Here is a 26,487-nt window from a genome sequence, read left to right as displayed (position 1 = left end):
GTATTTCTCAACGGTGCGACTAAAAAAAGTGCACCTAACTTAGGCGCACCAGTGCAACTAGTCTAGAGCCCTGCACTGGCCTTCTTTATTTTTACCACATAAAATTAAATTAAATTAGCTAGCTCAAAACTCAAAGTAACTCAGAACTAGACATATGCCCGGTTAACCGAAAATATATATCACGTGATTTATGCACAACTTGTGAGTGAAGTACAGTAAAATGCTGCTGCATCCGAAAGCCAGAGGGCGCTCTCGTGCAGAAACTCCAAATACGCACTGCAGAAGAAGACCATAACACACGTAGTAGTAGGAAATGCCTAAGGACATGTTTTTATCACCGATCCTCAAGCCTCCTCAGGTATTTTTATGATAATAAAGTATATTTATAATGATCATGTTTGACGGGTGTTGCTTTTTCAAATGCACGTTATAAGCGACTCAAACTCGCACTGCTTTTAGATCAAGCAGCATTTCTACTGATCCCAGAGCCGTGCTTCACGGACAAGCTACGCATCAATAAAATAAACGATACCTTGCATTATCGCAGCCAGCTCGGTTTCAGCAGGATTTGGTGGTAACCGCGGTTAAACGGGCACATGTCTACTCAGAACTTAATTATTATATATGTAATTTATTACTACACATTGTCATAAATAAACTTTAAATACTAAATCTTACAAACCACTCTTGTTAAATGGACTAAGCACGATTGTGTTCTGAGGTGTTTTGAGTGACTGACTTAATGGGTTTAGACAGCGAGTCTCGTGAGCTCAGTGTTTGACATATGAGTTGTTTCAACAAAATGAATCGGTTCAAATGAGTCATTACGTCGTGAATCGGACATTAGCGGACATTGACGCGCTGTTTGTTATTTACAGCTGTTAGGACATCGCAAAAGATAGAAGTTAACAAGGAAAACACTTCATTGGATAGGATTTTTCCTTTATGTCGGATGCATGTGCGGAACACTTGTCACGGAAGAAAGCGCGAAATGTTTTAATTTGAGCACATTAACACTCAGCTGTCATTCAGGTAAAAATATTCTCAAAATGCGCCACGTGAAACATTGATTCTGACTTCCGACCTTGCTTTTGATTAACGTGTGAAGGAGAGAGACCGATGTGTTCGACTTAATTAATCGCTGCGGAGAACGATCGGAATATGACATCAATGTTCCATGAGTGCGTTTTAAAAGCATGGAGCAGTCTGTCCCGTAGTGCTTTTATGCCGTTCGGTCTGCGCAACACCAAATGAATTATGAATTATGTCACAATTTTGACACGAACAAATAGAAAACGCATTTGCAAATGCAGTTTGCAATACCTTTTTAAGTTAGTCCGCAAAATCATTCCACATTTCTGGGGCACTTCTGACTACCATTGTAATTTTTCCTGCTATGGTTGTCAGTGAGGTCCAAGAACTGTTTAATTACAAGCGTTCTTCCAAATTTCTTTCTTTGTGTTCAACCAAACAAAAAAATTATACGGGTTTAGAACAACTAGAGAGAGTAAGTGAGTGAGTAATTCCTAAAATAATTTCTATTTTCATTTTTTGGGTGAACAACTATCCCTTTAACCATTAATGGAAGAGGCAGAAACTCATATTTCTCTTGAATGGTTGCCCATAAAAGTTTAATTACACCATAATCCCAAACAATCAAAATGGCTTCATATCATAATATTTGAATTAGATTTGGTTTAGTGTATCAGATATGTCTTTTTGTTATCTCTTATTGTTATGTCCACACTTCATAACACATACGAGTGCACATCAGCGAAGCGATCTGTCCCTGACCTTTCTGGAATTTTAAACTGTTCCTGGGAAACATCGGTATCCAGCATTAAAATGGATGTCAACAAGGCTATACTATGTGAGTGTATGTGGTCTGTGCATGCAGTGATATGTAGTGTTGGGTGTGTTGTTGATGGTCCTGGGATTAACAGACTGACTCCTCTCCGGTTTTAGGACTTTAATTTCCAACCACATGCTTTTCTGTTAGAGTCACACACCGGAAAGAAGGAAAGGACCTCAGGGCTTCCCAGAGTCTCTTTTTGACATGCAGCTGTTAGGTCACTTAAACCTAGCAACCAATAATGACATCTGTAGGGTGAATTATTTTGTAGGCTAGATAATTTGCAGTGACGTGCGCTATAAAGCATCATTGTATTGTCATGCTGTTTTTAATGCTCTTTATTTGATCATTAACCCAAATCAGATCAATTCTTTTCCCGTGGTTTTGTTTTTGGTTCGAACTAAATTTTTTTCCACTGGGCTCGCTTGCCAACTTTGTTTACATTCGTTCACAGACTGTATACACGTTGACAAGCTAATGTAGTAACTGAAACGACGCTCCTTAGATCCTTTGAGAGGAACCGTGGTGTTCTGAAACGGCAAAGAGCAATTTCTCATCAGGGAACGCTTAAAGGGAGAGAGAACTCCACCCACTCATTTTACACATGCTTCATTAAGATGGCCAGACCTTGCGTTCTTTCACCATTCCCATTGCAAAGAATTAACTGCTTGTGTGTGCGTTAAGACAGCGCAAGAGCAGATGTGCTGGGCCGCAGGTGTGCGACAGAGGGCGGATGTCTGGAGAGCTTGGGGCTCATTGTTTTAACACCTAAAGTTGGAGAGTTTAGACCCGGGATGAGTGGGTCGGAGTCTTTAGTGCTTAGATGTTCTCCTGGGGTGGGCGTGTCATATTGAAGACCGTCAGACCTCTGACTTCTCGGTCTGTGCTTTGCACGTGTTGGAAGCTTTTCTCCACCCAAGAGTTAACATAAGCTTTAAAAGCTGAGCCACAGGAATCCAACATTCACACCTGCCAGCCAGATCCATTTGTGGTCTATCTCAAATGTTTAATTCTTTGTGAAAGAACTGTACATTTGGTGCCGCGTTTTTATGTCAAACGTTTTGTTTCTCTCTCTCTCACCCACAGCTACCTACAAAGACAGGACAACAGAGCACCCACAACAAAGTGAGCACCGAGCACAACAAAGAATGTTTGATAAACATCTCCAAGTACAAATTCGCCCTTGTCATCAATGGTCTGACCAACATACTCAAAAATGTGAACAACATGGTAAGTCTACATCTTTGACATTAAATGTGGTGCTTTTAGATCTAAATGCACAATGCAACATTTGTAATTGTGCTTTTCTCATTCGCAGCGTATTTTCGGCGAAGCGGCAGAGAAGAACCTCTACCTCTCCCAGCTGATTATCCTGGACACACTGGAGAAGTGTCTGGCGGGGGTGAGTAGTCATAACCCAAAGTGGACTTTGTCCAACCTATCCCATTTTTCAACTGTACTACGTCCTGTTCCACAGCGAACATTGTTCCAGCTTTATAGCTGATCGCAATTGCTTCATAGTTACAATCATTTGATTATTGCATTTTCCACACCCTGACCGGTCTCACAGCGTTAAAACTGCTTGAATCCTATTTCAAATATTTGCTTAAAGTTTAGATTATCTTGATATATCAGTGGCACAAAACTATCTAGAAATGGTTTGTGTCTTAACTTTAAGTATTAGACACAGAGTCCTGGAAAAACAATTAAATCTTTAGGCAGACATTAGGCGCTGGACTGGTCCTTGCAGCAGTTTATTACATTTGCAGGTGTTTCCTTGTCTTGAGAAATGATCTGGATTTTCCTTTGGATTTTTAAACTTTTTTCTTACTTGCATGGAAGACGTCCCTTTACTGTCTTGTGCAATTACTTCTGTTAATGCAAAATGTACTAACATATATTTCCAGGAGGACAAAAGCAGTAAACATTTACAAAATTATACAAAAATATGTGTTCAATGTGTTTTCAATATACAGGAGTAGGGTTGGCTCATTACCAAGATTTTGGCTTCAGAACGGTACCAGAATCTAATGGTATCGGTACCATAAACGGGAATCCCTGCAGGGGAATAAGTGTTTGTTTATTGGCACATTTTTCCCTTAGCAACCGAAGGATTGCCTGAGGTTGGATGAGGCCATGCTGGTGAAGCAGTTGCTGCCTGAGATCTGTCACTTCCTGCACTCGTACCGTGAGGGCCAGCAGCACGCCGCTCAGCTGCGTAGCTCCGCCTCTGCCGTTCTCTTCTCTCTCAGCTGCAACAACTTCAACGCCGTCTTCAGCCGTATTTCTACAAGGTAACTCTCAGACACCAGGGGTTCCGCAGAGCTCCAATTTAAGGCCTCTTTCAATTTGTGATTCACAGCTCAGACCCCAAAATATTCTTATAATAGCATTAGAATAATAGCAGTCTTTATTGACAGATGTTTTCCAATGTCACAGGTTGCAGGAATTTACAGTATGTACAGAGGACACAGTGGATGTCCACGACATTGAACTCATCCAGTATATCAGTGTAGACTGCTCCAAGTTAAAGAGACTGCTACAAGGTAAAGTACACATTGTTTCATGGATCATTTGATTAAAGGGGTCATATGACACGGCTAAAACGAATATTATGGTTTGTTTTAGATGTAATGCAATGTGTATACATGATTTAAGGTTAAAAAATGCTGTATTTTCCACATAATGTGCATTTTTGGATCTCCTCTTTGCTCCGCCTCTCTGAAACACGCTGATTTTTTACAAAGCTCATCGCTCTGAAAAGCGAGGTGTGCTATGATTGTCCAGTTAACCAGTGCATAGTGATTGGTCGAATACTGCAAGCGTGTGAGGGAAATGTAACGCTTCTTACCATATTTGGAACATCAGTTTTCAAAGCAATTGTACTGACAGGTGTGCCCACCTTACTTGCGTATACATTTGGGCGGTCTTAGTCAAATCATACCACGAACTGACGTCGATTTGTGGGGGTGTGGTTACACGAGGCGTTTCAGGCAGGTCTGGGTGAGCATTCGCTTTTAGATAGAATGCATCATTTGTTCCGACACTTTCATTTTTGCAATTTTACGTGTCTAATACATGCATGGGCAACTAATAAGACACAGAAAAACACGTATTCGCGCCATATGACCCCTTAAAGGATTAAAAACAGTTTCTTGACCACATTATTCTTAAAACCATTTGTTTGAATTGCTGAATTTTTTGTATGTTTTATAAATTTTCTTTAGAAACAGTACTCAAATTCAAAGCTTTGAAAAAACCCGCCCAGCTCGCAGTAATCAGCAGTCTGGAAAAGGTAGGTGCTATGCAAATAATAAAACTTGAAGTATATACTTTTTAAATAATTCTCATTAACAACCAGATAAAAGGCAATAATACTAAATATATGGAATGTATTCGCAGGCTTTCTGGAACTGGGTGGAGCATTACCCCGATGAGTTCACCATGCTCTATCAGAGACCCCAGGCTGACATGGCCGGTAAGCAACACAGTCATCGATATCTGAACACTTGTTCATTACACTATTATGTCACTCGTCTTGCCAGTACCCAGTATGGGAGACGTTAAATCTCTGTATGTTTTTGTCATGTACACAGACTGTGCAGAAAAGCTGTTCGACCTGGTGGACAGTTTTGCGGAGAGCGCCAAGAGGAAGGCGGCAGTGTGGCCGCTGCAGATCATCCTCCTGATTCTGTGTCCCGAGATCACACAGAGCATTACCAAAGAAGTTGGTGGAGAGGAGAAAGCTAACAAGGTCTGAGGTCACAGTGACGACAGTTTTTCAAGTCTTATCTGGAGATGCGCGTGCCACTTCTGTTTGTAGTGGCACACAAAAATGAGTGCTTAAGAAAAAACACCTTATAATCGAAATGAAGCTTTGTGAAAACAGTTTACCAAAGCACTGTTGGCAGTTCTAAAATGAAAACCTAAAAATCTCAGTATACAGCGTACAGATGTGATTTATATAGCAGTTTTGCCAAGAAACAGCAGTGGTCGGAGGTCAGAGATGTACACTGACTTTCTTGGAGCTACAAAGTTTTTTTTAATTTAACAGAAGTCCTTTGTGGAAAGTCTCCGGAAGGCTCTGGGACAGCACAGCGGCAGCAGACAGCTGACAGAGAGCGCAGCCGTCGCCTGCGTCAAGCTCTGCAAAGCATGCACTTACATCAACTGGGAAGATAATTCTGTTATATTTCTCCTAGTTCAGTCTATTGTAATGGACCTTAAGGTACGGGGTTATGTTAACTTTGCCTAGTGGAAATAATGTCTGGTCTGTTTCTTTGTGTATAACCTGGGCATGTCTTCTCTCCTAGGGTCTTCTGTTTAACCCCACAAAGCCGTTCTCGAGGGGGGCGGGCTGCCAGAGCGCTGATGTGGATTTGATGATCGACTGCTTTGTGTCGTGTTATCGCATCAATCCTCGTAACAACCAGCATTTCAAGGTCAGCTTAGTGAATGTCCCATAATATGCATTCTCTCTGTTCTTTAAATAATGTATTTGATTTTAGTTGTTAATTGTTGCTCTGTGTACAAATTTTTGTATTATAATTATCGTTTTGGGTCTAGGTGTGTTTAGCTTCGAGTTCTCCTCCTACCTTTCATTTTGTCCTGGTCAACTCACTACACAAAATCATCACCAATGTAAGTACAAACGCTACGGAGTTAAAAGTGATGATGTCATTTGTTGCTTTTTATTAATGTTCATCATTCATGTTCTTTCTAGTCTCACCTGGACTGGTGGCCAAAGATCGACGCCATCTACTGCTACTCAGGTGAACTGCGTACCATGTTTGCGGACACGCTGGGCCGAGTGATCCAAAGTCTCAGTGCCCATCCACCTCTGAGGATGACATCAGTAAGACACGCACTAATACAATACACTATAAAAACACACATGCTCTCACATCTACCATTCAACCAATTATGCATTTAGCTTGAATTGAAAAGCACTTTTTGCTTTTTCTCTGCAGAGTTTGACTTTTAAAGAAAAAATGACGACCAGTTTAAAGTTTAAGGAGAGGTCCACAGACCTTGACTCACGCTCTCTGCTGCTCGCCCTGGTCAAACTTATCCACGCTGACCCGAAACTAATGCTACACGTGAGTACGGCCCTGTGAAACGGAGGAGTTATCTGTATCTCTTACAATATCAGATTTTTATTACGCGATTAGCGTTCCCAAAATAATTCATGGTATTATCGATAGCGCTATTATCACGATATCTATTGCTTTTTTCCCCCTATAATAAATAATGATATTAGTCAAAAAAATTACGTTTATTTTGTTTCAATTTCTTGGCCAATGAATTACACTGGAAATATGATTGTACTGAGGCGTAGAGAAACTCTTTAAGACCTCAATTACCTCAATTATTTACAATACTGTGTGTAGTATTAACATGATATTGATAATCACTATTATTAATATTGCTGTTATTGTCAATACCGGTATATTGTGATACCCCTATTTCTCTCTTTTTAATATCTTGTCTTTTGTGTTAATATCACTCTGATTATTTAGCAGTTGTATTGAATAAAGCACAAGCTCTAAAGTTAGACAACCCTATATTTGGTCAGCTTTCAAGAATTCAGAAGAAAAGTGGCATTTATGCACCATAAGCATCACCCGACAGAATTGCATAAAAATTGACTGTGTTCAATGCATTTTTATCAGAACCCTGGTAAATCCGGTCAAGAGATCCAGAACAGCACAGCTGAGCTCATCAAAGGTCTGGTGGCGCTGGTTCCTCTCAACCACAGTGTCGAACTCTCACAGGAAGCCATGGAGGTAATCCATCCCATCAAAATGCGCAGTCAGGATGGTTCCTAAGGGGGCGATCACATAGAATGCTCTTTTGGTTGACTTTGAAAAGAGCAGCGTGCAGCGGTTTTTTTATGTTGCTAGGTAACCACCGAAACAGCTGTCCTGTCAGTCAAGGATTATAGCGCGAGCGCTCTAGTCATATTATCAGAAACTTTAAAAAGGTACACGCAGAGGGCGCTTGCTCTGACCTTGCTCGGTCAACCCGCGTCAACCAACAAAAGTTTCTCCTTCATCATTGTAGTCTCCGGACGTTTCAAGCAACTGTAAAGTTCCGTCACCACATCGGAAGACCCGCCTCTCCTTTCATTCGATTGGACAATGGAGAAAAAGCCACATGATGTAAAGCACTTTTCTGCTCATAGTTGAGTTTTTTTCAACTTCGGGCGCTCCGAGATCTCTGCGCAAAACACTCCCTGCCAACTGAAAGCAATTCAAAAAGGCGTGTCTAACAGCAATAAACGCTTTCTATGTGATCGGCCCCTTTCCCGTCAACCCAAAAAACTAAATTTTGCTTGTATCCGTACCTAGGCGCTGTTGGTGTTACATCAGCCAGAAACCATCGAACAGTGGAACCCCGATGCAACCATTGAGACCTTCTGGGACATCAGGTGGGTGACATCATAAAAGATCTCTCAGATGATCGGAGGAAGTATTTCAGCCGGCCAATAAGATGTGACTTATAGCGATAGTTTGCCCCCCCAAATTATTTTCTTCTCTTCGCTCAGCTCTCAGGTGTTATTCCTGATATGTAAGAAGCTGATCGGTCACCAGATGATCAACAGTACAGAGATACTGAAGTGGCTCAGGGAGATTCTTATATGCAGGAACAAGTTCCTACTAAAAAACAAGGTACACATGTATTTTGCGTTTTTGTGGAACCAATATACAGCCATAAAACATAAAACTGATGTAGTTGAAATAAACCTGCGCTGTGTTTTTCCCTGCAGGAGTGTGCTACACAAGGCAGTCTCATTCCCATCAGCAGACAGGCTCAGACCAAGCTTGAGGTGTGTCTGTACACCTTCCTGTGGAGTCCTGATGCTGAGGCCGTGCTTGTGGCCATGTCCTGTTTTCGCCATCTCTCTGAGGAGGCGGACATCCGCTGCAGCGTGGACGAGCTGCCCATGCACACCGTCCTGCCCAACTACAACACCTTCATGGAGCTCGCATCTGTCAGCAATATGATGGCCACAGGTTGGAGCTTGAATGAAATCGAATGAAATCTAGCACAGCACATACATGGATCATTTGACTATTCGCTCTTGTGCTTGTCCTATAAACTTTTTGTGTGCTTAGGTCGAAACACGCTTCAGAAGAGAGTGATGGCCCTGTTGAGGAGGATAAAGCACCCTACAGCTGGAAACATAGAGGTGATTTATATTATACCTTTATCTGAATGTTTCATGTGTATACATTTGAGTTTAAAAAGGAATAAATAAGCTGACGTTTAAGTCATATTTGTCTTTTGCAGGCATGGGAAGACACGCATGCAACATGGGAGCAAGCAACGAAACAAATACTCAATCACTCAAAAAGCAGAGTGGAAGATGGGCAGGTAACTGAAACGATACAAAATCTTTTTCTTTCTCCTTGCATCTGGTTCCCCCTTCTGCAGTTCTCTCTGTCTCTAGGAATGGATCAACATGACTGGTTTCCTGTGCGCCCTGGGTGGGGTGTGTCTCCAACAGCGCAGTACACCCAGTCTGGGCACCTACAGTCCTCCCATGGGCCCTCTGACCGAGCGCAAGAGCTCTATGATATCCATGGGCTCCTGTGAGGTGAACAGCGAAACGTCTCTCAACAGGTTTTTGGAGCGTCTGCTGTCTCTAATGGTCTGTACCCACGAAAAGGTGGGTGTGCAGATTCGCACCAACGTCAAGGACCTGGTGGGACTGGAGCTCAGTCCAGCTCTCTACCCCATGCTCTTCACCAAGCTACGCAACAGCATCGGACGCTTCTTTGACACGCAGGGTCCGGTGAGTTGTGCAATCTGAAGAATTAGGTTTTGTGTTAGAAGTAGTGAGTTATGTGATTTAATATGTGGGGATGTAATTGAATATATTTTAGCACATTAAAGAAATAAATCTTGTCTTCATTGATCCGAATCTGTATAAAGTTTTTTGTTCTTAGGAACACAGAGAAAGATATTTAGAAGAATGCTTGTAACCAAACAGTTCTTGGCGACCATTGACTACCATAGTAGGAAAAATTGCTTTATACATTTATTTGTTCTGTTGAACACAGCAGAAGATGTAGGAAAGCAAACAGTTCTGGGGCACTTTTGACTAGTATTGTAATTTTTCTTAATATGGTAGTCAATGGTGGCGATGGTAGTAGTCAGTGGTGGTGAAATTTATACAGATTTTGAACAACTTGAGGGAAATGATGCCAGAATTTTTTTTTGGTGGGTGAACTGTCCCTTAAATGGGAAGACCTCTTCCAAAATGTTCAGTCTCTACACAAATGAATTGCATTTTGGCGTTTTCGTGGTGAAGCACATTTTCCTCTAAATTCTCAATGCTGTAATGCAAAAACAACGAATAATTCATTACTGTAATATATTCTGTATAAAATCTATCTATAATCAATCAGCATAGATTGAACTCAATACAACCAATACTATGCTAATGTCAACATACTGTACATTTTAATTTTACAATTTTTTACAACCATTTAAATGTTATATTGTTTGTTTAACTTTTTTATGTTGTCCATTTAAAGTTTTGCGTCATTTATGGTTTTGGGCACAAGGTGGCAGGAGACAAACATTATTGGTTCAGCCAGTACTAGTCATACCAGATGATAGGCCCTACACTGCTTCTCTCCTCAAAGATTCTTTAAATCGTCTGAATCTTACATGAACTAGTCATTGCATGAATTATTTCTATTATTTATATGATCAGCTTCTTAGTTTTTTAAGATGGAGTTCATGCCAACAAATGATTATTTCTCCTGTAGAACACAAAAGATAATGTTTTGAGAAATGAGAGGTGTTTTTTGTCTGTACAATGGAAGTCAACGGGCCCACTGTTGTTTGGTTACAAGCATTGTTATAAATATATCTAGTGAACGTAAGTCATACAGGTTTGGAATGACGTGAGGGTTAGAAAATAATGAAAGAATTTTTGTATGGACATTTTTTCCCCTCACTTCCCCAGGTCCCCTTTACAGACACCAACACACTGTTTGTAGAGCAGACCATCGCCATTATGAAGAATCTGCTGGACAGCCATACTGAGGGAAGTTCTGAGCATCTGGGACCGGCCAGCATTGAGACCATGATGCTCAACCTGGTCAGGTAAGACCTCCACTCTTTTTGTTCGGACTGACTTTTGTTTCCTCCTCGCACAGATGACGATGTTATATTTTCTGGCTTCCCTTTTTCTGTAGATATGTGCGTATTTTAGGAAACGGGGTGCATGCCATTCAGATCAAAACCAAGCTGTGTCAGTTGGTGGAGGTGATGATGCAGCGCAGAGATGATCTCTCCTTCTGCCAGGAGATGAAATTCAGGTAATCTGAATATGAAATCTCCTTTATTGATTCCTTTGATCATCAACTTCGTTCTCTCTGTACATAGCACAACAGTATTTAATATGTTGGCATCATTAAATGTACAGTATATGGATTGAAACGTTACGGGATGCCTAATGTCACTGCTGTTTCCAGAAATAAAATGGTGGAGTATCTCACAGACTGGGTGATGGGAACCTCCAATCAGGCAGCAGATGATGACATCAAATGTCTGACACGGTATAGTGTTTGAAATTCCATAGATTTTACCACCAATATAAAAGCTGTTGAGCCTTGAAACCAGAGACTTTTCTGCCGTCTCAAGTCATGTATTTTAATGTCGTGTAGGGATCTGGACCAGGCCAGTATGGAGGCGGTTGTTTCTCTTTTGGCTGGTCTTCCCCTGCAGCCTGAAGAGGGTGATGGTGTGGAGCTCATGGAGGCCAAGTCACAGCTGTTTCTAAAGTGAGATTAATTATCTGCCACTGGATTTCCAAACAAATCTTTTTCTTATGCTATTTGAAATGAACCCAAAATTAAAAATAGTGTTAAAGTCTCTTTATTTCTCTTTTGCTCCTCACTCTTTTCCAGGTACTTCACGCTCTTCATGAACCTGTTGAATGACTGCAGTGAGGTCGAGGAAGATGGACAGCAGGTGGCTGGGAGGAAACGTGGCATGTCTAGACGGCTTGCGTCTCTGCGTCACTGCACAGTTCTGGCCATGTCCAACTTACTTAATGCCAATGTGGATAGTGGCCTCATGCACTCCATCGGTGAGAGACAGTAAAATTGTCAGCGTTGCTATTGATGCAGTTATGAAGTGTGACCAATAGTGTCTCCGTAAATGAATTTATAGATTTGACTGATTCTTATTTTTTATTTCTGAACAGGGCTGGGGTACCATAAGGACTTACAGACACGTGCTACATTCCTGGAGGTCCTCACAAAGATTCTTCAGCAAGGGACTGAATTCGACACGCTGGCAGAGACCGTGCTGGCTGATCGCTTTGAGAGACTCGTCGAGCTGGTCACCATGATGGGTGACCAGGGCGAGCTGCCCATTGCCATGGCGTTGGCCAATGTGGTCCCCTGTTCCCAATGGGTGAGTAACTGTTAAATAGTTGTTGTAAGGCCCCCTTTGTGTAGAGTGCATTGCTTTGCGGCCCCCCAAATAAAGACTTATAATCTTAAACTTAAAATTTTAATTAAACCAAGAAAATATTCAGTTAAACAATGCTAAAACATCAATTATTTTGGTTGGTGGCGTTGTTTTTCTGATGTTTGATTGCACAAAATTTATAAAAAAATCTATATTTCTAAAATGACACAAAATCTGTGGTCCCCCTGGAACCATCTTGGGGGCCCCCAGTTTGAGAACCACTGAAATAGAAGTCGGAAAGTTTTGCAACGTATTCTTTTGTTGAAACAACTTTTTGTTGAAGTATGCAGAAACATTAGTTATGCTAGCTCACCAGCAGTAATATGTTGGGTCTGTTGTTGGCCATTGGTAAGAAGATGTGGTTAACGTGTTGTGGTGATTTTTAGGATGAGCTGGCCAGGGTGTTGGTGACACTGTTCGACTCGCGACATCTGCTTTATCAGCTGCTATGGAACATGTTCTCAAAAGAAGTAGAACTGGCCGACTCTATGCAGACGCTTTTCAGAGGCAACAGCCTAGCCAGCAAGATTATGACATTTTGCTTCAAGGTAATGTTAAACTGCCTTCTATATAGCATATACGTTCTTTTACCCTTTAAAGTGTTTGTTCACCCAAAAATGAAAATTCTGTCATCATTTACTCTCCCCTCTTGTCAGTTCAAACATGTATGACTTTCTTTCTTCCGCAGAACACAAAAGAAGATATTTTGAAGAAAGTTGGTAACCGAATGGCACCCATTCCCTTTTGTTGGATGGACCATACAAGTAAAAGGGTGCCGGTTAACAACATTCTTCAAAACATCTTATTTTGTGTTCTGCGGGAGAAAGTCATACAGGTGTGAACTGACAAGAGGGCGAGTAAATGATGACAGAATTTTCATTTTTGGGTGAACTATCACTTTAGCATATATAAGATACATGTGAACCACTTCACATTAAAATTGTGGCTTTGAAACCATCAATATGTAATGTGTCCTAAAGGTCAACCGAATAGATTTTTATCTAAAAGATATATTTAATGTACAGTTTATGTATATATAAAAATGAAAATATTGATGAACTGTAAAAAGGAAAGTCTTCCCTTTAAACGTCCTGTTTCAATAAGAAATGTAATCAAAGGAAAGATCATTTTCAAGTGATTTAATGGGCGATTTAAGTGGTATAATCACTAATATGATGGTATTAGTGACGTGATGATCTCCTGTCCTGTTCCTGTGCATGTGCTGTTGTTCGCAGGTGTATGGTGCTACATATCTGCAGAAGCTTCTGGAGCCGCTTTTAAGAGGAATCATCACCACACCAGAATGGCAGCAGATCAGTTTTGAAGTCGACCCCACCAGGTACGTGTTTCTAGTTAAACCACTGATGACGATGCTGTTAAATCGTGACGTTTTGACATTTTATGTAATGTGGTTATTTGCGTATTTTTAATGGAGGTAAGTTGTTGCTGGTAGTTTTGATAGTCATCCCTATGTAATATAGAAATGACTAGAAGTAAACCATTCGTGGGATGATTTCTTCCAGAAAATTGTGAAAACATTGTTCATTTTAACATTGCGACGTTGCTTTAACTAATAGGGTAAGTTCAGATGGGACTGTCTGTTTGTCTTACCAATGGAAAATCCGTTTTAATTTATTTTATGCCCTTCGTCTTTAAACAAAGTGGAAATGGGATTTTTATTTGTGCTGCTGTATTACGGAATACTGTCATCTATCCCCCAATGCATCCCTCTCGTCCTTGTGAATTCGAGCTCTCCCAACATTTATGGCTTGCCCATTTTCCATTTCAGGTTAGAACAAACGGAGAACCTGGATGAGAACCAGAAGAACCTGCTGCAGATCACAGACCGCTTCTTTCTGGCTATCATCAACTCCTCCACAGAGTTTCCTCCTCAGCTGCGCAGTGTTTGCCACTGCCTTTATCAGGTACGCTCACAACGCCAACCTGCTTCTTCACTGTTACTGCATTCTCTGAATGATGGCACTAAAGCTGGCTTTAATGCTTGGGCATCCACTGATCAATCTTGCGTCACTTCTAACAAGGGAACATGCTTTTATCCTCTCGCATCCTCCTCACCTCTGTCTGTCTGTGTTTGAAAATATAAGGCAGCTTAAAAGTCCCCCTGTTCCCTCAAATACATCCCACATTTTTTTTATAGGGCGGTCATGATTATTTTAGAGTGAGTGTTTTGAGAACTTTTTTAATGCATTTTTTTACTCATGGCAGAGTCTTTGAAAAGTATTCCAGAAACAAATGGCCCTGGAACATGTCGTAGTGTAGCATTGAAATACTGTTGTTACGGGCATGTTGCCAATTTTCGTAAATTGTGGGAAATGGAGGTCTGTTCAGATATATCTAGTCGTAAGAACTATTTTTATAACTGTTGGTGGCTGTAGGTTTTGAAATGGTTTACTTTACTGGTTATTACCATAGTTATACTGTACCAAAAGTCAACTGCAGCCAAATAAATGTTTATAATTTTAGCTCTTGTTGAGAGGACAGTCCACACTTGTTGAGAGGATGATCACCGGCTCTTTTGTTGATGTATTAGAATTGGTTTGTTCTATAACGTGAAGCAAATTTGCATTTATATGTATTTTCTTTTTCTGTAGTTGATAGCATATTTTAACTTTTCCCGAGACAATACTGTATCTCGTATGTACAATAACATAAACTTGTGTTTAGGGTTTAACGATAAATTAAAAATAAACCGATTTGGCAGTTGTCTGCGTTTTTGTTTTTGCGCAGTTTTTCAGTGAAGTACGTTTAAATGCTGCTGCATCTGAAAGCCAGAGGGCGCTCTCGTGCAGAAACCATAACTCGTAGTTCCAGGAAATGTCTATATGGAGCAGCATTTCATACCGATCACAGAGCCGTGCTTTACGGACAAACACAGACTTTCCGATATCATAATTGCTCTAGACAGGTCGATTTACGTGATATTTAGGGTTATTTGTGATTTATCGTGCAGCCCTACTTGTGTTTTAAATCATAGAAATTAACCATGTTTCCTTCTTCCTAATTTCATTTATTTTCAGCTTTTCTTGGCTTTATCTTGTATGTTCTATGGGACTTGATATCAAACAACATGTTTCTCTCATTCTCTGTTTATTCATCTCATTTTTTTTCTTTTTCCAAATCCAATGTTTTCTTTGTCAATCTAAGCTTATACAAACAGTTACAGTCAGAAGCATCAAGAACTACACACACTACGGATGAGTGAAGCCACGGCAATATATGTCACATTATTTATACTGTATCTAGACTTCCTCTTCTTGTCGTTCAGCTAGGGTTGACTTATCTCTAATCTTCACATTCTTAACATATTCACACTTTTTGCTTGAGCTTAGAGCTCTCTTCTGTGTTTCACGGCAGCAGCTTTCGCTTCACGTTCTGCTCAGGGAGCATTGGTGGGGGGTTTATCGGACTGTTCCTAGATCAGCTGTCCGGAAGGTTGTGTTGCTCCTTCATTGTGTTTGTATGCACTGTGGCTGTGCCGAGTACAGTTGTGTAGCTGCTGTGATCTTTCTGTGCTCATCTCTGCCCTGTAGGCTACTTGCCACTCCCTTCTGAATAAAGCCACTGTTAAAGAAAAAAAGGAAAACAAAAAATCCGTAAGTGTTTTAGCAGTTTATTTTTCCTTGGCTCTCATTTTATTGGTTTGGTTTTATTCATAAAACATTTTTTAGTTCCTGCTTTATTTTGTTGAATTTCATTTTCTGAGTTCGTTCATTTTTATCTTCATGATTTGAGGCTTTTTTCTTTGCCTAAACATGTTCAGAAACATCTAAAGTTTGAGCTCTAAAGCCTTCATTTTTGTTTGTCTTTTGGGTAAACAATTAGATAAATGAAAAAACTGGTGTGGACTGGGCTGCTGGTGGTGGGCAGTTGGGATAAGCTTTTTGTACCAGGACAATCTCTAGTAGTAAGAGGTTTTGTTTGGGTTTATGGTCTGTTCAGCTGTCCGAAAAATACCCGAGCTCATCAGGAGCCTGATCTGACTTGGTTTTACCTTCCGCAAGCATTTGTCACATCACACACACGTCTAGGTTTAGATTACAATAAAAACCTTTTGGAGTCCAAGGCTTGTGTGACTTGGGGAAACTAGATTTTTAAGTGATCTGCATGAATTAGATCGGCTCTAATGAATAGGGGTGTAACGCTACGTGTATTCGTACCGAACCGTCACGAGCTGTCGAGGGGAAAATTCCAAAATGAAGTTATAATTCCTATGCCCTACTCCCTTCGAAGGGCAGAACCCTAGTAGATTAGACTTTGGAGTGAGCAGGGCATTTGCGTGCAGCTTTTTAAAATATAAAATGTGTGTTTATTTGCAAACATGTTTTATGCTTAAGTTATGCCATTAAAACAACGACATCTGCTGACGGACACAATGCTGCATTGTTACAGGAACATGCCAGCTGAAGATAATGAGGAAATTACGTTGCTTACTTTGCAAAGTGCATTCCAAACGTCTACATAATGCACGCAAATGCCTTGTTCAATCCAAAGTCTAAACTCCGAGGGCATAGGAATGATGACTATATTTGGAATGTTGCCTGTGACGGTTCGGTACGAATACACGTACCGTTACACCCCTACTAATGAACATGTTGGTGCTTCTATGGGTTCTGTCATGTTATCTATGAGCTGTCGTCAAAACAATGGTTGTGCATGTTTACACATTGTGAGAAACCATCGGTGCGTTTGCATGCATGAAAACACCTACTGTATTACTGACAATGTTTTGTTTTCAGTTTGTTTGTGTTTTCTTCACCTTCCTCTGGCTAACACCATCATCACGTTTCCGGTTGTGTGTCAGACTTCATCATGAAGTAGAATTGAAGGGATGGGTTATATGTAAATTAGAGTAAGCTAGGCCTATTTTTAAGTCCTAGACACATTTTTAATCCCTAGTTTCTTGGAAATGAAGTATTTCAGTCTTCTACAAAAAAATATAGGACATCAATTATTATTTTAGGTGTTGTGGAATGGATGCCATGGTTATTTATAATGTGTTTTAAATCAATAAGCGTTACCTGTGGTCACTGTAACACAGCCTCTTGTCATTTCACCTAAATATACATTGGCCTCAAAGGAACAGTTCACCCCCCAAAAAAATTCTGTCAGCATTCACTCACAGTTGTTCCAAACCTGTATCATTTTTTAGAGAAAGATAATTTGGAAGAATGCTTGTAACCAAACAGTTCTTGGCCATCATTGACTGCCATAGTAGGAATTTTTAATGTAATTTTTTTTTTCTTTGTTCTGTTGAACACAAAAGGAGATATTTTAAAGATGTATGAAAGCAAACTGTTCTGGTTCACTTTTTTCCTACTGTGGTAGTCAATGGGTCCGAACTTTTATTTGTGAGTGAACTGCCCCTTTAATTCCACAACTTAACTATGGAACTAACCATTTTAAACATCTCTTATATAAGGTAAATTATAGGTTTGTGTGCAGTTACTTCTCGTTATCTGTTTGATAAAGGTGTGTTTTTGTATGTGGACAAGTACAGGTTTGTCATGTGTTTGTGTGGTGTGCGTGTGTGCACGTGTTTAATCGTTCTGTACTGGCAAATGAGAAACTAACAAAATTGCTTTTCGTGTCATGATGTTGATTTGATGTCGTCTCATTATTGATCTTTTAATGTAAATACTCATTTTTCTTGTAAGTCACGTGACCCATGTTTTCTTTTCAGCGCAAAGCCTGCAATCCCATAATACATGCCACCAAAACATCAATCAGTTTATTTTTTGTTTCCTTTTTTGTCATTCGTTAGATCAATTTAGGAATGATATAATGGGACAAATTTAACGTCTTTGTGTGTCAATTACCTTTTGTGTCAAGTCCTTCCTTATCTCACCGCTCTGTCCATTTTCATTTGTGCAGGTGGTCAGTCAGCGGTTTCCTCAGAACAGTATTGGTGCTGTGGGAAGCGCCATGTTTTTGCGGTTTATTAACCCAGCTATCGTCTCGCCGTACGAGGCAGGAATCCTGGAAAAGAAACCGCCTCCGAGGATTGAGCGCGGTCTCAAACTTATGTCAAAGGTAAGTGTGCACTTGAAAAGCATGCATGCAGCATGTCGGCACTCTTTAGTGTGGTTTGCTAAGAAATGGCATCTTTCACCATCTGTTTCGTCATCTGTGGACGAGTGTACTGACTAGATGCATTGTTGTTAACTCTGCGTTCATGGTTTGACATTCTAAATTGTGGTAAAGTGCAACAGGTTTTGAAATTCAACAAGTTTACTTTTTCTCCCTCTCTTTTAGATTCTCCAGAGCATTGCTAATCATGTTCTCTTTACTAAAGAGGAACACATGCGGCCCTTTAATGATTTTGTAAAAAGCAACTTTGATGCTGCCAGAAGGTATGTGACAGTTGTTTCATTCTGTATTGTACATATAATAGGTTATGCATAACTAGCTGTAGTCTTTCACGGACACCAAAACAAGAACAACATTGGGCTTTTAATAATGATGCACCGAAATGAAAATTCTGGTCCGAAACAGATACCGAAAAATTAAGGATGCACTTGGCCATAAACCGAAAATGACTTCACTTTTTGATATAATTGTATTAATTACACACACTAAAAGCCAGATATTTCGGCTTTTATTTTGGCCTATTTTTTCCTTTCAGCCGATAATACCATTTTGAGCCGAAATTTTTCAGCAGCCGAAATTTCGGTGCATCACTAGCTTTTAACTTTAAAGTCTTCATGAAATCCAAATAGAAGTTTTTTGGGGTTTAGTATGAATACTTTAAACCTTAAGAATGTTTTTAAACTAATATGCTTCAAAACGTTGACAAAGTGCATTAAGACGATAAACATTCAAAACTCAACATTCTGCACTTCAGCTTCCCATCAAATTCCAGGCTGTGAGGTAAACTACATGCTATTGGCTAATTAAAAATGGGAGATGCCACTTGGGCATCAAATAAAGCTGTGCATTTCAAGGCAGTTTTACACAAAATGGCATATTTTTGTATGCCTTGAATGTTAAGTCAATTTAAGGGAGTGTCGGTCAAATTCATCAGCTCTTCAGAACCCGTATGAGTCCCAACTTTAGAATTCAAAATGTTGTGTTTTTTGCATTTGTGCAGGTTCTTCTTGGATATTGCATCCGACTCTCCTCCGAGCGATTCGGTGAATCACAGTCTGTCGTTCATCAGTGATGGGAATGTGCTCGCACTGCATCGTCTTTTGTGGAACAATCAGGAGAGAATTGGCCAGTACCTGTCCAGCAACAGGTAACACAGCTTTAGGCACACAGTGCAATGGGTTGGTACTGCAGATATGAATTGCACAAATACTCAAATAAAGCTTGAACCGTAGGGATCATAAGGCAGTGGGTCGCAGACCGTTTGATAAGATGGCTACCCTTCTGGCGTACCTGGGTCCTCCCGAACATAAACCTTTGGCTGATACACACTGGTCCAGTCTCAACCTTACCAGCTCAAAGTTTGAGGAGTTTATGACAAGGTGACTCCTCTTTTACCAACGGCTTAAATCTCTTTTCCAAACAGAACTTAGAGATGAGCCATTTAGATAGTTAATAACAATAGAATACCATATATTTCCTGCTTCATCATTTTTAAATCCTGATTGTTTTATTTTTTTAAGAAAATAACAGCTGAATCTTTTGATCTGCTTTAAGGCATCAAGTCCATGAAAAAGAAGAATTCAAAGCTTTAAAGACCCTCAACATTTTTTACCAAGCTGGCACATCTAAGAACGGCAATCCTGTCTTTTATTACATTGCTCGCAGGTAAGAGCTTGTGTTTTGAGATGTTTTTCTGTGGTAACTCTGCTTACTCAGTTGGGTGTATGGTTTTATCTCTTTTGGATCCTGTTTGTCATAAGTCATGTTTGCATATCTATGTGATCAAATGGCTTTCTTAAAGAACAGTTTTGCATAAATCCACAAGTAGTTTCTTAACGTTTTTAGCAGTTCCCATAATAGAGATTCACTTCTTATGACATCAGTTTTATAGTAGTGAAGTAAAAAATATGACAATGCATGTAACATTTAAAATAGATTTATTGCATTTTCTGTGAAACACTCTATAGAAGAGTCTTATTTCATTTGAAATTTTAGATAAAAGTAATGACAGTAAATCACTAATGTTTAAAAAATGTAGGAACAGTATTAAAACTACTGAAAGTGTTAACAAATAGTGTAAAAGGTTGTTGGGGGGTTTAAAGATGAGTTTAAGATCCTGAGTTTATTGTTAAAAGGACCACAATAGAGGCCATGATGTAGATCAGAATCGAGTTTGCGGATGAATTCAACTGGTTTGAGCTTGATGTCCCATTCGAGTTGGATGTCGCAGACGTGTTGGATGTCGCAGACGTGTTGGATGCCGCATTCGAGTTGGATGCCGCATTCGAGTTGGATGTCCCATTCGAGTTGGATGCCGCATTCGAGTTGGATGCCGCATTCGAGTTGGATGCCGCATTCGAGTTGGATGTCCCATTCGAGTTGGATGCCGCATTCGAGTTGGATGCCGCATTCGAGTTGGATGCCGCATTCGAGTTGGATGTCCCATTCGAGTTGGATGCCGCATTCGAGTTGGATGCCGCATTCGAGTTGGATGTCGCTGTCGAGTTGAATGTCGCTGTCGAGTTGAATGTCGCTGTCGAGTTGAATGTCGCTGTCGAGTTGAATGTCGCTGTCGAGTTGAATGTCGCTGTCGAGTTGGATGTCGCTGTCGAGTTGGATGTCACATTGGTGCTTGCGTTGAATGTTGAATTTGCGTTGGCTGTTGCATTGAATGAGTTGATGACAGTGATAAGGTCAATACCTGTAATCATTACAACTACCATGAGAAGTAGCTTCTGTTTGGAAAACATGTTTAGGTTTTCCTTTTTAATCTGTAGAGAGAAACAATATACATTGTTAAATTATGATACGTTCTTAAGTTGTTTCACCAGTCGGGGAAATATTGTAATTTTCTTGTTTTTTTTGTAACACATGTTAAAATTTACACTCAGATTCCATATGCAAATATTTCTTAAATGTAACTCATCATACTGTATACCGTGTGTTCACTAAAATGTATTTGGAAGCTTAAGCTACGCATAAGTGTAGGATATAATATTTTAAAGAAATCATACTTCTCAAGAAATAAATGTTCACTAGAAATATTCAAGTATTAAATGCTAGATTATATATTGGTCAAAAACAAGAAAAAGTATTGAAGAACATGTCCATAGTTAATATGATTAATTAAAAGTAATTTGAAGTCAATGGTTTAATTTAATGTAAAAATCTCATAAAATTGAAAAAAGTTAATTTAAAAGTTAAAGTCATATTTACCGTGATTCTTACGGTGAATGATCCGTTTATGTCGGTTCTCTTGAAAGAGTTTGACTGTCAGAGTTGAGCCTTGCCTTATATTTTAAATTAAACCAACACCCTCACAAGGTGGAGGTGTGTTAACATGGAAGATGTATAAACATATCCGCTTCCACCCCTCAGTTTTTTCCCCTCCGGCATGCTAAATGTAGAAAGTGTTGTCACACTGACGTTCATACTGAACTTTTTATGCAAAGGTAAGGGATGAGTGAAACTGGTTAGTTAGCAGTACTGATTTCTGATACTGAAGTTTAAGCCATGATGTCACAGGTGTATAGTTTGTCTATGTCACATCCAAGTTTTTTATTTTCAAACAGCCATGCAAATTTTGCAGGTGAATTTTAAATGGTCACGTTTTAAAATTTAACTTCGGAAAAATAGTTTTTCATGTTAATGAATACGCTTTCGTCATGATGATCTCATTTTAGGATTTGTTTTTTTTAACTCTAAACAATCTTCTTAAAAGGTCATATGACACGGCTAAAATGAATATTATTGTTTGTTTTAGATGTAATGCGATGTGTATACACAATTTAAGGTTCAAAAACGCTGTATTTTCCACATACCGTGCATGTTTGTGTCTCCTCTTTGCTCCGCCTCTCTGAAACGTGCAGATTTTTTACAAAGCTCATCACTCTGAAAAGCGAGGTGTGCTATGATTGGCCTGTTAACCAGTGTGCAGTGATTGGTCGAATACTGCAAGCGTGTGACAGAAATGTAACGCCTCTTACCATATTTGGAACATCAGGTTCCAAAGCAATTGTACGGACAGGTACGCCCACCTAACTTGCGTATACATTTGGGCGGTATTAGTCAAATCATACCACGAACTGACGTAGATTTGTGGGGGTGTGGTTACACGAGGCGTTTCAGGCAGGTCTGGGTGAGCATTCGCTTTTAGATAGAATGCATCATTTGTTCCCACACTTTAATCTTTGCAATTTTATGTGTCTAATACATGCATGGGCAACTTATAACACACCAAAGACACAGAAAAACACGTATTCACGCCATATGACCCCTTTAAACACTTTCATTTTTTTGTTGGATTTAACATCATTTAATTCAGTCTTTAATATGACACACAAGTTGCATTCTGTAGCCTTTCTGGTGTATTCCCAGAAAGTGCTTTGTGCATGTGTTTGTCTTATTTGTATTACAGACCTCAGAGAAAACAAAGTGTTTAAAATGGCAACGTTCATTTTGTCTGTGTACCATTTAATGGAGGGTTGTGAAATGGTCGGCCAAGCTTGATGTTACCCGTACTGTAGAGAGGCATCATGGGATTGCCCTTTTAACTGCAGGAAGCCCCTGGGCATATAACGGCCATTTACTTTAAGATTGTCTTGCTGCAGGTTATCAACCCAGCCTAACCTATCGGCTAGTTGACGTTATTTTATAAAATGGTAGTAAATCCCATGTTACCACATAGCTGAAATATAGCAAAAATAGTTTTAAACACCATTTCACTTTATTCTTGCTGTAATGATAGAAAGCAGTGTATACTAGATACAGCAGAAGCGGTTTCTCTTTAGCCTAATAGACCTCATGTTAACTCTTAGAGTGTCGTTGTAGTGTTTTACTTCAATATGTGGTATAAACAAAGAAAAATCTTCAATGATCAAGCATAATATTGTAAAATGTATTCTTTTTTCAATGAAAAGTGCATTCTTTTTTCCAACATCAAGAAACTGATAGTTGTGTTGTAGTTGTATACATTCAAGAAGATGTGAGTATACACGGTAGCCATAAGGTACTTTGTCACATCTGTCGAAAGCGGTAAGTTTGTTTTAAGCAGCCCGAGATTGTATGCATTGAAGAATGCTCAGGAAGGTAGCAATAGTCAGATCAATGCGAAAACCAAACAGGTGAGTATCTTTTTTGCATTCTTTCAGTTTTTTAAGTCTAGTTCTAGATTTACAGACTCAAAGCATTGAGAATTACTGCAGTACTTAAAAGATTCAAAACAGGGTTACATCTGTGGATTCGGTGACTTGTGCTACGCGCTGGAAGGACCTTCTTGGCACTACGCGTTCGAATCGTTGTGCTTGTCTTGGTGGTGAAGCTGTGCGGGGTCGAAGTGAGAAACCCCCTGCCCATGGTCAAAGCTTGCTCTCCTGCCTCAGAACCATTAACAGCGTTCGGGTTATGAGGGTGGTTCAGCAGAGATGATTTGGACAGATATCCAGAAGTAACCTGGTGGTCGGGGTAACGGGCATCGGCACCCAGTGGTGGCTCTGTGAAGGCAGCCGAAAGCCATGTTCTCCTGGTGGCCAAGTGGACCTGCCCACACGTGGGTCTGGTGTAGCAGGGGCATCCCAAGATTTTTGCTTGGGTCTGTTGCATCCATGTCAGTAGGTGGTTAATGTTCGCCTCATCCTCGCAAGCCCAAGGGTTATCCCCAAGTGTTAGGAGCTGTAGTCCTTCTAGCCGACTGAAGGCGCCTTCATCCAATGAGGTGAAACGATTAGCATGCAGGTAGAATCTAGAGAGTCTCTGCAGGCGGTCCAGCGAGCCGGCTAAGATCTGCAGCAAGTAGTTATGAGATAAGTCCACCGTCTCCAAATTGTGAGGCAGGTTCGTTGGGACGGTCCAGAATTTGTTATGACTGAGATTGAGAGCTCGCAAACTAGATAGCGTGTTGTTAATCAAGACCACCCGCTCCAGCTGATTATTTGACAAGTCCAGTGACTTAAGGTTCCAATGGTAAGCAGTGTCGTTCTTTTCCAGCTGACGGATGTAGTTTCCCGAAGCATGCATGTCCCAGAGAGCTCGCGGCAGGCCAGCTGGAAGGTGCTGGAGGTGGTTATAAGAGATGTCCAGAGTTCTTAAGTGGTCAAAATGGCTGAGGAGGCCATCGAGATTTTGGAGCCTGTTATCGGACAGGTTGAGGAAATGGATGTTGTGCTGCAGGCTGTCAGGAAATAGACTTAAGCCACGAGCAGAGCAGTCCACTACTCTGTGACCCCCGCTACAGGTGCACATGGGTGGGCAAATGGCCAGCACGCGCATCCCGAGCAGCAGAAGCAGGAGGAGGTTAGTCGGCATGGAGGCAGGTATGATGTTGGCTGTTCTGAAAATAACAAACAAAGGTGAAGTTGTTATTAACCTTGTTGTTTTTGCTTCAGTTCAAGACCTGAAAGCTTTGTGAAGATCAAGCCTGACCCATAGCTGGGAAGTTCAAACCCTTGACCATACAAGGAAAATCATTTAAGGGGATAGTTCACCCAAAAATAAAAATGCTGTCATCATTTATTCATCCCAGTGTTGTTCAAAACCTGTATATGACTCTTTTCTGTGGGACACAAAAGATGATGAGAAAAGGAAAAGTGGTTTTGTGTCTGTACAATGAAAGTCAATGGGTGTCAATGTTGTTTGGTTTTCAACGTTCTTCAAAATATCTTCTTTTGTCTTCTGCAGAAGAAGAACGACATACAGGTTTGATATGAAATGAACATCATTTTTATTTTTGGGCGAACTATCCCTAAAACTGTTAAAATATGAAATATTGAATATGATAACCACCTGATACTATAGAAATTGAGTTCTTGATTTGTGCGTCTGCCAACTGCACAAATGAAAATGTAAATCATAACACAAGGACAGTATCATTCAGCAGCTTAATGGACTGTTATTGGTTGCTCGGTTCTCATTGGTTCTCGCCTGAAAGTTTGAGGTCCTGCCAGGAGCTTCACAGCCCTGCTGCAGCAGTTAGAACTTAGCATTGAGCTTTAATAGCAATGCATGCAATTTATGCATCCTGCCTTCCCTATCCCTGGTGACAACGTTAAAGTTAGAAAGCATGAAACATCCGTATGTATGTGGGAGTCTGCGCGTGCACGGCTACATGCAATGCTCAGTACTGGAAACTTCTGGCATTCTGGATTGCCACGTCAATATGCAGGACAGTCTTGTGATAATACAGCTGAAAGTAAAGCGTTTCGAGTATTTGCCTGTGGGATGCTGAGAAACGTAACCGTTTCTAGAAATCTCGGTGGGAACGGTAGCCTACGCTTTGATTGAGGTGTCCCTGTTTTGCGAATTAAAATGCTACTGCAGTCTCTCTTTCTGTCCTCCAGCATCACTGTGCTTTTTGTGAATGAGCGTGCATACCGCACGTCTGTCTAGTCGCCATGTGTTTAACGCTTCGAATGCTTGCTATTGATGTCATATATGTCTTACCTGATCCTTTCCATCACTTCAAAGGCATGTCCCTGTCTGTCGCAACCTTTCTCCAGCGCTTTCTCCCTGTTCGCCCTTTTTTTCCAAAGCAGTGAAAAGCTATTTCAATTTCTTAGTTTGTTTTTGTCATGTATTTTGCTCCACTCTGCTGTGACGGTAGAGTCCACGTTCTTTGCTGTCTCACGTATGTTGTCGTTCTCTCGCTCTCTCGCTCCACTTCCCTGCCCACCCTCTCTGTCCTCTCGCTGGTAGCAGTTACTGTGGTATGAGTCCACGTCTAGCCATTTCCTACCCTTGGTTTTCGTCCAGGCATGATCGTGTGGCACCTCTGGATAGCCTCCGCTGTAGCATCAGCTACCGGGCTATGCATGAGAGAAGGTGGAGGCAGGGTCTAAGGAGGGGTGGGGGGGAGATTGGTGGGTAGAATGCAGCACAGGCTCAGCCCATACTGCTGAGGTGGGGGGGTGGATGCTGACTTCAGTGTTTTATATTCTGGATCTGCACACGCAACCAAATCATCTCTCTCTCTCTCTCTCTCTCTCTCTCTCTCTCTCTCTCTCTCTCTCTCTCTCTCTCTCTCTCTCTCTCTCTTTTCG

General features: G+C 40.6%; 2 protein-coding genes and 1 long non-coding RNA gene across 6 annotated transcripts in view; 1 reads left to right on the top strand and 2 right to left on the bottom strand.

Moving 5' to 3' along the window:
* nf1a (neurofibromin 1a) overlaps window positions 1-26,487 on the top strand; it is a 60,786-nt gene that overhangs the window by 2,340 nt on the left and 31,959 nt on the right. For all 3 annotated transcript variants that reach the window (XM_057350303.1, XM_057350302.1, XM_057350301.1), the window contains exons 2-35: window positions 2,939-3,082; window positions 3,171-3,254; window positions 3,956-4,146; window positions 4,292-4,398; window positions 5,080-5,147; window positions 5,255-5,330; window positions 5,449-5,606; window positions 5,907-6,080; window positions 6,166-6,294; window positions 6,419-6,493; window positions 6,576-6,707; window positions 6,823-6,951; window positions 7,525-7,638; window positions 8,203-8,282; window positions 8,400-8,523; window positions 8,622-8,868; window positions 8,971-9,044; window positions 9,146-9,229; window positions 9,306-9,650; window positions 10,833-10,972; window positions 11,065-11,187; window positions 11,344-11,427; window positions 11,536-11,652; window positions 11,779-11,960; window positions 12,078-12,289; window positions 12,733-12,894; window positions 13,582-13,685; window positions 14,136-14,271; window positions 15,898-15,960; window positions 18,239-18,397; window positions 18,620-18,717; window positions 19,455-19,601; window positions 19,687-19,833; window positions 20,009-20,119. In XM_057350303.1, the coding sequence (XP_057206286.1) occupies window positions 2,939-3,082; window positions 3,171-3,254; window positions 3,956-4,146; window positions 4,292-4,398; window positions 5,080-5,147; window positions 5,255-5,330; window positions 5,449-5,606; window positions 5,907-6,080; window positions 6,166-6,294; window positions 6,419-6,493; window positions 6,576-6,707; window positions 6,823-6,951; window positions 7,525-7,638; window positions 8,203-8,282; window positions 8,400-8,523; window positions 8,622-8,868; window positions 8,971-9,044; window positions 9,146-9,229; window positions 9,306-9,650; window positions 10,833-10,972; window positions 11,065-11,187; window positions 11,344-11,427; window positions 11,536-11,652; window positions 11,779-11,960; window positions 12,078-12,289; window positions 12,733-12,894; window positions 13,582-13,685; window positions 14,136-14,271; window positions 15,898-15,960; window positions 18,239-18,397; window positions 18,620-18,717; window positions 19,455-19,601; window positions 19,687-19,833; window positions 20,009-20,119 (4,520 nt within the window). The remainder of the gene's footprint in view (window positions 1-2,938; window positions 3,083-3,170; window positions 3,255-3,955; window positions 4,147-4,291; window positions 4,399-5,079; window positions 5,148-5,254; window positions 5,331-5,448; window positions 5,607-5,906; window positions 6,081-6,165; window positions 6,295-6,418; window positions 6,494-6,575; window positions 6,708-6,822; window positions 6,952-7,524; window positions 7,639-8,202; window positions 8,283-8,399; window positions 8,524-8,621; window positions 8,869-8,970; window positions 9,045-9,145; window positions 9,230-9,305; window positions 9,651-10,832; window positions 10,973-11,064; window positions 11,188-11,343; window positions 11,428-11,535; window positions 11,653-11,778; window positions 11,961-12,077; window positions 12,290-12,732; window positions 12,895-13,581; window positions 13,686-14,135; window positions 14,272-15,897; window positions 15,961-18,238; window positions 18,398-18,619; window positions 18,718-19,454; window positions 19,602-19,686; window positions 19,834-20,008; window positions 20,120-26,487) is intronic.
* Window positions 20,375-22,161, bottom strand: LOC130564338 (uncharacterized). Its single transcript, XR_008964233.1, has 2 exons — window positions 21,671-22,161; window positions 20,375-21,225 (listed from the first exon to the last, which is right to left on the bottom strand). It is a non-coding gene; the product is annotated as an uncharacterized LOC130564338 (long non-coding RNA).
* omgb (oligodendrocyte myelin glycoprotein b) lies at window positions 22,675-26,419 on the bottom strand. 2 transcript variants are annotated; one of them, XM_057350306.1, is made up of 2 exons: window positions 25,892-26,419; window positions 22,675-24,782 (listed from the first exon to the last, which is right to left on the bottom strand). In XM_057350306.1, exons 1-2 carry the CDS (start codon window positions 25,903-25,905, stop codon window positions 23,627-23,629), a joined length of 1,170 nt encoding a protein of 389 aa, XP_057206289.1. In that variant the 5' UTR covers window positions 25,906-26,419; the 3' UTR covers window positions 22,675-23,626. The 2 variants fall into 2 exon arrangements, with proteins under 2 accessions (XP_057206289.1, XP_057206290.1); XM_057350307.1 differs by having other exon boundaries at window positions 22,675-24,777.

The sequence above is a fragment of the Triplophysa rosa genome, linkage group LG14, assembly GCF_024868665.1.
Source record: "Triplophysa rosa linkage group LG14, Trosa_1v2, whole genome shotgun sequence".
Taxonomy (NCBI): Eukaryota; Metazoa; Chordata; class Actinopteri; order Cypriniformes; family Nemacheilidae; genus Triplophysa; species Triplophysa rosa.
This window is presented reverse-complemented; position numbering and strand designations above follow the sequence as displayed.